Source organism: Engraulis encrasicolus, chromosome 6 (assembly GCF_034702125.1).
Source record: "Engraulis encrasicolus isolate BLACKSEA-1 chromosome 6, IST_EnEncr_1.0, whole genome shotgun sequence".
NCBI lineage: Eukaryota > Metazoa > Chordata > Actinopteri > Clupeiformes > Engraulidae > Engraulis > Engraulis encrasicolus.
The window spans coordinates 30,908,050-30,918,139 of record NC_085862.1 but is presented as its reverse complement, the minus strand read 5'-3'; the positions used below and the strand labels follow the sequence as shown (position 1 = coordinate 30,918,139).

At 42.0% G+C, this 10,090-nt stretch overlaps 3 protein-coding genes across 4 annotated transcripts; 2 read left to right on the top strand and 1 right to left on the bottom strand.

The window, feature by feature from the left end:
* Positions 1 to 547: 547 nt before the first annotated feature.
* On the top strand, positions 548 to 4,299 carry LOC134451087 (DET1- and DDB1-associated protein 1). Its single transcript, XM_063201250.1, has 5 exons — positions 548 to 949; positions 1,635 to 1,715; positions 1,811 to 1,862; positions 2,007 to 2,068; positions 2,458 to 4,299. Exons 1-5 carry the CDS (start codon positions 926 to 928, stop codon positions 2,560 to 2,562), a joined length of 324 nt encoding a protein of 107 aa, XP_063057320.1. The 5' UTR covers positions 548 to 925; the 3' UTR covers positions 2,563 to 4,299.
* Positions 4,300 to 4,340: 41 nt separating this feature from the next.
* LOC134451085 (uncharacterized) lies at positions 4,341 to 6,370 on the top strand. Its single transcript, XM_063201246.1, has one exon. The coding sequence runs from the start codon at positions 4,935 to 4,937 to the stop codon at positions 5,898 to 5,900; it is 966 nt and encodes a 321-aa protein (XP_063057316.1). The 5' UTR covers positions 4,341 to 4,934; the 3' UTR covers positions 5,901 to 6,370.
* On the bottom strand, positions 6,001 to 10,055 carry prpf38a (pre-mRNA processing factor 38A). Of its 2 annotated transcripts, none has more exons than XM_063201247.1 (10): positions 9,848 to 10,055; positions 9,511 to 9,670; positions 9,228 to 9,349; positions 9,033 to 9,118; positions 8,626 to 8,736; positions 7,783 to 7,892; positions 7,613 to 7,639; positions 7,336 to 7,445; positions 6,655 to 6,703; positions 6,001 to 6,418 (listed from the first exon to the last, which is right to left on the bottom strand). In XM_063201247.1, the coding sequence occupies exons 1-10, from the start codon at positions 9,975 to 9,977 to the stop codon at positions 6,382 to 6,384; spliced, it is 942 nt and encodes a 313-aa protein (XP_063057317.1). In that variant the 5' UTR covers positions 9,978 to 10,055; the 3' UTR covers positions 6,001 to 6,381. The 2 variants fall into 2 exon arrangements, with proteins under 2 accessions (XP_063057317.1, XP_063057319.1); XM_063201249.1 differs by having other exon boundaries at positions 6,001 to 6,415.
* Positions 10,056 to 10,090: the final 35 nt, after the last annotated feature.

Genomic DNA, 10,090 nt, shown 5'->3' with positions numbered 1-10,090 from the left:
AGCCAGGTTGGTGTAGGCCTAATCACCAGTAATTAACCAGTGCTCTCACCCATCCTCCTCCATGACTAAGCATAGGCTACCGTGCCATACTGCTCCCTTCTGGGCGGCATTGGGGGCTGCCGCCTTGCACAGATGAGGCATAAATGCAATTTATTTGTGTGCAGTGTTCACTTTTGTGTTCCCTGTCACAATGACAATGGGAGCTGGAGTTTGCCAGTTGAGCTTTCACATGCGTAGTCTCAGATGTAGGCTGGGCAAAAGTTAAACTAGGTTCATCAAATGTGTAATATTTCAATTAGTTTTCATTAAGTTATGTTTCTCTAAAGGTAATGGGTAGAGACTGCTGTAGGTTTACCATGGAGAGAGAGAGAGAGAGAGAAAGAAAGCGCAAGTACGAACAGAGACGCAACCTATCTATGGGGCGGGATTGTTGGGTGAATACCAATGAGATAGCAGTTGTCTTAATTTACTCCATCCAATGGAAAGCCAGTGGGTGTAGCCACAACAAGAGAGTGCTTGCGTTGACCAGGCAGAAAAAATGGTGGGTGTTGTGGTAAAATATCTAATGCAATACCAAATGTAACGCTGAACACGCGAAATGAGCTATGTTGACATGATTACTGTTGATCTTAGGTACCATGTGAAAATGTAAACTGGCTCTGGACATCGTTGCTATTACACTTGTCCTGTTACATTGTACCTAAAGTTGACGTTAACTGTAGCTCAGCTAGCATGTTGCTTCTGGTGTGGCTAAACCACATAGCTTGTTTACGCATTGCTCTTTAGTCGGATCTGTTCGTTTTGGCCTGAATATCAGTACTTTGGACCATATTCGAAGTTGGCCATCTCCTCGCTGTCTTGACTGTTCTATTTGGTGTGTGGTGGTGGCATCAGCCTTTGGAGACTGCCTTGAGTGTGTGGACATATGCGAAGCAGCAAGATGGACAAGGTAACGTGTTAGCCAGTGGCCTAGCTAGACAGTGCTAGCTAGTTATCAACGTTATGTACTGCAACCAAAACTATGGTGTATTGGCAAGCAGTTTTTCGATATCGATTTAAGAATTAAAAGTGTTGTGTGCCTGTTATTTTGCCACAGCCGTTTACATCTTACTGGGCGTTGTTGTCTGTAAAACGTGATGAAGGTAGGAGCCATGCTCTGCTTTGGTGCAATGGACCAATTTGACAGCTAGAGGTATTTAATTCAGTGCAACGTTAATTGTTTCACAGGAATGTTAACTGATTCGGTTATATAACGCTGGCAATTTAAGTGCAATAAGTCATAGAGGACACGGCTTCATATCTCAAGATTCGTGTTGGACAGGGAACGCCCATGGTACATTAGTTCTACACGTAGAAGATGATGCGGCTGCCAGAAGTCAGTGCTGGGAGGAAAAAGTAAATATTAGGACAACTCGCAAAAAATGTGAATTTTTCCTGTATTTGTTGGCTTTCGTCGTTGTCTCGAGACGCATTTTACTGTTTTCCTTCATGGGTACTGTTGATGATTACGCCAAATCTGACTGTCAAAAACATGTTGACTCCACACGACTTGATCAACAGAGTTCCAATCCCCTTGAGTTGCATCTTCAAAAATTGTAAACCACCGACCTTCGTCTCTCTTGTTTTTTCTGCAGGCAGATTTTTTGAAAGGTCTTCCTGTCTACAACAAATCCAATTTCAGCAGGTTCCATGCAGACTCTGTGTGCAAGGCATCGGTAATAATGTGAACCATTTGTTTACATGTACAATACATGTCGTAAGTGGATATGTCTTGGGTGTTGAAGTATCTTTGTATTGTGTTTGGTTACAGAATAGAAGACCATCTGTCTATCTTCCAACAAGAGAATATCCATCAGAACAGAGTAGGTGTTTGCAACAACAACAAAACATTGTGTTTTGGTCATGATCAACAATTAGGATCCATGCCTAGAATAAGGCATATAATTTACACTACGTAAATGTACTGACAGGAATGTTTGTAATGTTCTCTATTTAACTCTTTACAGTTATTGTGACGGAAAAAACGAATATCCTCTTGCGCTATCTTCACCAGCAATGGGATAAAAAGGTATGGGAATGGGAGCGTGTACAAATACATTTCACCTACAGTTATAGAAAAAAGGTTTAGCCGCTTACATAATGCAAGTCGTAAGCCTCTTAATATAGGGGGATCTATGGCTTTGTTTTGCTAGAGGAATTTTAAGTAAGTTTACCCACTGTATGTGTATTGGCAAGGAGATGTTGAATGGTTACAGTAGGCCTATATTATTTATGTTGTGGGCACCTGTGGCCCTTTGAAGAGTACCATCACGTATGTGATTAGAATTTTGACAAAAGTTTGAGTTCTCACTATGATGTCACACAGAGTTCTATGGGATCTGTAGCATGTTAAAGGGTTAAATCTCATTGTACTGACGAAGGCTTTCTGTACTACTCTATTCTTTGAACAAATTGCAGAATGCGGCTAAGAAACGGGAGCAGGAGCAAGGCGAGACAGGGAGCCCACCGCCACCCCGGAAAATCGCCCGGACCGACAGCCAGGAGATGAATGAAGATTCATAAAAGCGGAGTGGAGATGGTGACACTACATGACTACGGACATTTAAAAAAAAAAAAACAGACATAGAAGGGCGAACAGGCACACAAGAAAAAAATCTGAAAAACAAAAACAACGATTGAGCATGTTACAGAAAAAAAGGCTTGCACATCCAGCTCTTCTGTCCTGTATAGGTGCCTGAACTCTGAACTGCTGCACAACAATATAGAGGAGCAGGATTTTTTGGACATGAAAAGACGATAGGATTTATATTTTTAAAGTTGTTGTTTTAGTTGTTGTTACTTTTTACAAAGAGCTGTCTGTCAAGCTCTGTGTGTCCTTTCTCAGCTTAACTGCCCAGTCTTGAGCACATGCCGGGGGCACTATGTTATATTTTCACTGCCAGTTATGTAGTAGACCCATGAAAACACTGTGAACTGCCAAGTAGTAGTCTGTAGGGAAAGCCTGCACAGTGTGTTGAACTTAACCATGCATAATACTGTGTTGGGAGTTTTCGTTTGGTAGTTCTTGCTGCATTTTATTTTTTCGACGTATGCAGATCCCCTTCTTGTGTGCAAAGGGTCATTAGAAGAACTCAATCTTTCAAGCTCTGAATCATAAATGATTTTTTTGATGCATGTCAGTCTAGAATGGGATATACGTATTATGTTGTTGAAAGTGTTAATGTTCATATGCTTTTTTTGTTTTGTTCATTTTGTTTTTTATTTTTTGCACAGTGAACATACCAGGAATTTCATTCTGTCTTATAAAGGTGTTGTCTCTTTTTAACAAGGGATTTTTACGCTATTCATTGAACCCTCCATCTCATGGCAAATTTACATGTTAATATTTGGAGCAAAGGTGGAATGTCAGTTCTGTAGAATTTTTAGACCTTGTATTGCAGTGAATGGCATTTCCTGTTAAATATATGATTTGTAAGCCGGCAGTGAGAGAACTGATGGTATGTGCGTTCCCATTTCACTCATTAGTACCATACCAGCCTTTTCGTGGTGTGTGAAATGTCTGCAAAAACCAGTAATATTTAGTTAAGCGAAAACAGAACGATCTACCATTGCGGTGTCAATGTGGATATGCGTTTCTGTTGAGCAAGATACTGGCAGTTTCTTTTCTAGTGTCTCCGTTTTGCAAGAGTATGTGGATGTGCGTGTTCATACAATTAACCAGGAGTGCGTTTCTCAAAAGTGTTGTTGCTAACCAAGTTAGCAACTTTGTTTGCAGTGCAATTTCCCATTGGCAACATACTAAGTTGCTAACTGGTTAGCAACAATGCTTTTGGGAAATGGGCCCCAGACTAGTGGCTCTGTGATGTTTGGAAATGTTTACACAGAGTGACCTCTGGATATATAGATATTGAAATCGACATCACAGTGCAACCCTCAAAGGCAGGCTGGGTATGTACATAAGTAGTGACCAGGCATGGGCATCAAAGGAATGTTGTACAGTACCTATCGAAGGGTCAGTTTCGGTCCATACACCAGTGTGTGCCATGAATTATAAGTAATGGGAACAATACCCTGCATTTGTTTCCTTCAGAAGATAGATGTTACATCCGGCACTTAACAGTGCAGATGTGACAGCACACTGAGAAGAAATGTGGAAGAAGAGATGGCAAGTCAACCTTTTCTTGCTTAAAAAGATTTTGTTTGCCATCTCCGATTTGGAGTGACTGTCTTATCGAACGCTTCCACATGATTTGCTACAAGTTCCTTTGCAAATTCAAATAAATGGTGGGGAAAGCCTAACAGTTGTGTGAATGTTTCCTTTATTTTTTTATTTTTGGAAGCTGGTGCCGTTTGTGGGAAACTACCTTGACTTGGTAAACCATAGGCAAACAGTGACAAGCATTAACAGTGAAGTGCTACATGCAGGGCCGCTGACAGCCTTGGCCTGGCCCTGAACGGGCCCCCTTATCCAATACATACAATGTAGTGAGGACCCAATTCTAGGCCCCCTCTCCACCTGGGCCCGGGACAGCTGACCCCTTTGTCCACCCCCTGTCTGCTTCCCTGACAACATTTGATGTCCTTTTGCTCAGCAAAACTCAACAGACAGAACTTAAGTTTCAACTATCCTTATAAGATTCTTACACTAGATAAGTGATTATGTGGCTAGTTTTTGAAACCCTCTTGATGTATTGCAGATTGAAGGAATTATTAGAAATCAGTGTGTGTAGTGTTAATGTCAGATTAGGTGATGGTACCTTTGCCACCAAGGAGCAGACACAGACCTTAGTCTCAGTATCTTTTTTTTTTTACAGTTGAATGTTAAACACACCGTCCAAATATTGACACAAGCCAGATCAGAGTCCTTCCTTTTCCCCTGATCTAGTTCTGTAACTCGAACCAAGCACAGCACAGCACAGCCAGAGTTTCCAACAATGTGGTTCCAGCAAGAAGGATTAATCATGGGAAGCAATGCATGTGCTCCTTCTGGAGAGACAATGCAAAATATCTTGTCCATGGCCCAGATTGGGGGCATTATGCCGGACGTCGCCCTTGACAGGACCCTTGCCGGCTACCTTTCCCTGAACTCTGGAACGGCGCTGACAAGCCACTATGAAGCAATTCAGGAGCGTCTGTCTAAGGACCAACTGGCTTTCTTCAACCAGAACCTGACTTCAACATTCGGTGGCAACAAAGTGACACTTGGGAGAACAGGAGTGGTGGCACTGGCCTTGTCCCTGTTCCTGGACATTGTGGCCAACGACATCATGGGTCTACCCACCCCAGATCCCATGCAGAGATTTTTAGGAGTGACACACTCCTCCATTGGGAATATAATAGGCGACTATCTAAGAAAGGTGCCTGAAGTTGTCAACAACAGCGATGGGATGGCAGACATCACAGACCTCTGTGATCTGGAGCTGAAGTTTGAACTCATTGACCTCTTCGAAAGGATGACTCTTCACGGTCAGTTAAACTCCCGTAACCTCAAACTATGGCTAAATGGGGCAGCCATCCACCTGCACGTCAGGATCCATGGGATCCGTCTAGGTTCTGTCCCGCAGGGTTCGGCCGAGTCACTGCGCCTGTCCTACAGCACCGCGTTCCCGAGTCTGGTGCGGAGGTACACAGGGTACCTGCGGCGCTACATCAGGGAGACGCCCCCCTCTCCCAGAACACACGCGACTGGATTTCTGGTCATTGAGCCCAACAGGAACGCCAGTCACTGGGTCAAGCACAGTCCCTGCGAATCTCGAGCCATCGAAAACTCCCTGCTGGCTCACATCATTAATGCACAGCGTGTACCATCGACTGAGGAATATCTCGAGAACTTGGGGAAGAACCTTAACCTGCTGGTCCGACACCGAAACGATTTTGAACTGACAAAAAAGGGAGTTTGAGACTGTATGTGCTGCCCATGCAGCTAGTATTTTACACCTAATTTTAGGGGGATAGAAAGAGACAGAATTAGCTACAATAAGTAAAAGAAAAGAAATCAGATTCAAAATTACAATTGGGTTTATTGTTTCAGCTGCCCAGATGTCTAAAATGTATGTAGGTAGGTATAAATTATGTTTTACACTTTCAAATGGAATTCTGTATGAGCCAATTTTACCTCACTATGCTGTAGTATTTGAAAAAAAAAAAACCTTAACCCTATAATTAACAAAAAAATTTTTAAAAAAATTGACCAAAAAAAAGTTAAACATCTTCACTTTTGGGGGAGGAAGGGTGGGTGTCTATTGTAATATACATCACTTTTTTGAAACATTATCCTGAAAATGGCTCAGAATAGATCAACCAGGACTGCAGCCAAGTAAAAACTGTACAAATGACAACATGTATTGGTGGAATTAAAAAAAAAAAAGAACCATTAAGAAATCAATCCCTTCTCTTCTTATGGCTCCTCTTTGATCTGCTGCAGAAACAGGACAACAACAAGAGACAGAAACAAGATACAGTGAAATCAGTAAAGCTTTCAACTGTAGCACAGTCCCATAATAGAGTTCTCTAAAATGGTTCTCATGAGCTGACTGAAAATTGAATGAACATAATAAAGTATAAAATAATAAAACTGTTCTCATGATGTGCAAATCTATGTATTTAGGTGAAGCGAAAAGCAAATGTGTGTGACTTGTGTTTACATGTTCTTACCTTTCTGGAGATTTGGAGTGACTGCGATGTCTGTGACTCCTGTGATGGCCTGTAAAGACAAGAGAGGTCAGTCAGTCTTTCCTCCATAAAAGCCTCATGTTAACCATAGTCTACACACAGTTAGGCAAAGAAGGCAGTCGGAACAGGCAGTCCACCCATCATTGAATGTGCCATATTGCTACCTGGGAAAATAAATCTGAGTTGGATCTTTTAAGGTTAGTACCACTGCATAATTTGTGTCTGTCTCTGTCTATACTGTAACAAGACTTAAAGTGATACTGTCCCATTTTTTGGGAAATAAGCTCATATTAAACCTCCCCTTGAGTTAAATAGTTGAGTTTTACCTTTCTCCTGTACTCTCAACCGTTCTCTGAGTATGGCAGTGAAAATTTTACCTCCATGCTAGCAGTTAACATTGAGTCCTATGAGACCAGCTGGCGGCTAACTGGTCTTATAGGACTCAAAGTTAACTGCTAGCTTGGAGTTAAAATTTGCACTGCCATACCCAGAGAACGGTTGAAAGTATAGGAGAACGGTAAAACCCTATTATTTAACTCCAGGGGAGGTGTAAAATAAGCTTATTTCCAAAAATGGGACAGTATCACTTTAAGTGAACATTGGTTAAGAACATAGCAAATTATTGCAAGGATGTCGATATAGAACTCCTGAAGGTGGCTGTACCTGGAGATTTGGAGCGGTGACGTCTCTCCCTTGAGCGACTGCGGTGTCTGCGTGGGCTTTTGCTGCGGTGGCGTTCGCGCTCACGGTCCCGCTCACGCCTCGGGGAGGGGCTAAGATTTAGAAAGAACATGGACATTTTAGACACCCTTCTTAGACCAATTCTTCCTGAGATAATTTTTAAAAATTAGAATTTAAAAACAAAGATGAAGGAGTATCGCATAAATACATGTACAAAACAGCATGCTTATGTAAAACATTGGCAAAGGGCCACCCTTACCTTCGTCGTTTTGGCGATCTGCTCCTCCTAGAGACGGAGGAAAACAGAACACACAGTATACATTATTAAAATGGAGAGAAATGAAGCGATCACACAGTTTATACATTCAGGCTAGAGGTTAGCTGTGAAAAATGCCTTTTGAGAAGAGAGATAAAGTTCAGCGATCTAACCTCCTGGGTGATCTGCTGCGCCTGTAGCGAGGAGACGGGGAGCGACGCACTCTGTCGTGGTCACGGTAGCCGCCGCGTCTGTGAGGCTCTGGGGTCATCGCTCTCTCAGGCTACAGGAAGCAACAAGGGCAATCACAGATGGCAAAATCTTTAGAAGAGTAAAAAAGTATGCACACTAGTAGATGTATGTATTGTACATAAATAAGTAACAATATACAGTCAATCCGAAAAGTATTCACAGCGCTTCACTTTTTTCACATTTTATTATCTCTTAACTATCAGCCTTATTCCAAATGCTACAAATGAATCTCTGTCAGCCTTTTCCGAGATCCTAGTCATTGTAATGGGGGCATGTGTTCGTTTACATTTCAAAAACATCTTGATTTATTCCAAAAAACATCCAAAAGGTTATCTAACATCAGCAGACAACTAGCAAACAGCGATACCTTTTGGGAAAACTTTTGGAGTAGGCCTATGTTAAGATTTTTTAAATGTAAACAAACACCTGCCCCCATTAGAATAGCTCAGATCTTGGAAAGGGCTGAGATGAAAAATGCGGCATCACCGGGTAGTGACAAGTCAAGGGTAGCGTGAGCAATACAACAGCATATTGAAATTGGCTGAAGTGGTCCTTCAAGACTTCACAGCACAGCCAAAAGTCTCCCCACATCCACTTAAAGTTGATCATCGTAAGAAATCAATAATCACACACAACTCTGTGCATACGACACACATAAAACGCCCAAATTCTGGTACAACTTGACAAGTGAAGTTAATCGCCCAGCAAATGCAAAATGCACAGCACGTAAACCTCCCAAGTGCTTTGAGTGCTAATGACAATACCCTTTCTTCTTCCTCATCTTCCTCCTCGCTGCTCTCCACTTCATCCAGGTCTTCCTCCAGGGCAGAGATCCGCGTGTCCAGCAGCTCAGCTTCTTCCAACACCTGTCTTTTCTGCATCAATTACACATTGAATATAATACATTAAACAAAGAGGAAACATATGGAGGTGGCATTTCATCACTCGCTTGCTTGCTATGCTTACTCACTCACTCACACATCCTAAGAACCCATGATATTCCTCTGTTAAAGCTAATGTCAACATCACAGTCATGCCAACCATCTGCCTCCTCTTGGATAGAGCATCTAACTAGAGCATCTACTACTCACGGCATCTGTTTTATGCGCAGCAATGGATGAAGAATTTTATAGTTTTCCTTTTTAAAGAGCAAAAAAAGGTAAGCACTGACCTGAAGTCGGGGAAGAATGACATCACACACCCTCTCTGCATGCAGCAGCTCATCAATGAACTCATCTACGTGCATGATGTCAAATTCTGCAAGAATGGAAAAGAGGCATGAGTTTACAATGCAACATTGCTGAGGAAATAAAGCAGGCAGAACATGGCGTAGCTGTAACTAAATGTACAGTTGATGTGGATATACCTCCATCCCTCTTCTGCATTTTGACTTTTCTGTAGTCGTTGTAAAGTGGTTCCAAATACTTATAGCAATCCACTGATGTTCCAGTCAAACGCATGTACGTGGCTCCAAGAAGACGAACATACCTGCAATCAAAATAACAACGTGTATTTGTGGTTAACACAGCACAGGACAGTAGCAGAAACATCAAAAAGGTTCTAGCATAAGTGGAGATGAGCATAGTGCAGATATCTCTTTCTAAACATGTACTTCGTAGTAGCCTACAGGAACAAGAGTCCACGCTTACTTGAAATCTTCATTTTTTATGAACTCGACGATGATATCTTTCTCTGGCTGAATCTGTAGCATCTTGAGGGTCAAGCACAGGAAAGGGGCTGGTTTGATGTTTCCACCATACACACCTCCAATGTACTTCAGCTCCATGGCCTTGTCGACAACAAGCTCGGCTTCACAGGAGAATGAGAACATAATCAAAACATTATAAACCACGTACGTTATCATACATTCTTATTTTGTGAGAGTTAACTGTCCGTGTGTATTATTAAGTGTTTACAACAAGGTTGGCGTCTTTGTAGGCTAGCATGGCTAACAGTAGAGCCACACTAAATCATAACAGAACTCACCAGTGAGTCCAAAGCATTCTTCTTTCCAGTATTTAGACTCGTAGATACGTGTCCGTATGATCTTTTCTACAAGGTATTGAGGATTTGTTCCATGTATACTATTAGCATCTTTGACTGTCCTATTTGCCATTTCCAAATAAAATTGCCGATAGAACGCGACGCGTTCAGAGAAAACTCAAGAATTTCCGGGTCAACAGAACATTTTCCGGAAGTGCAGAAGTGGGTGGAGGATAATAATGTGTT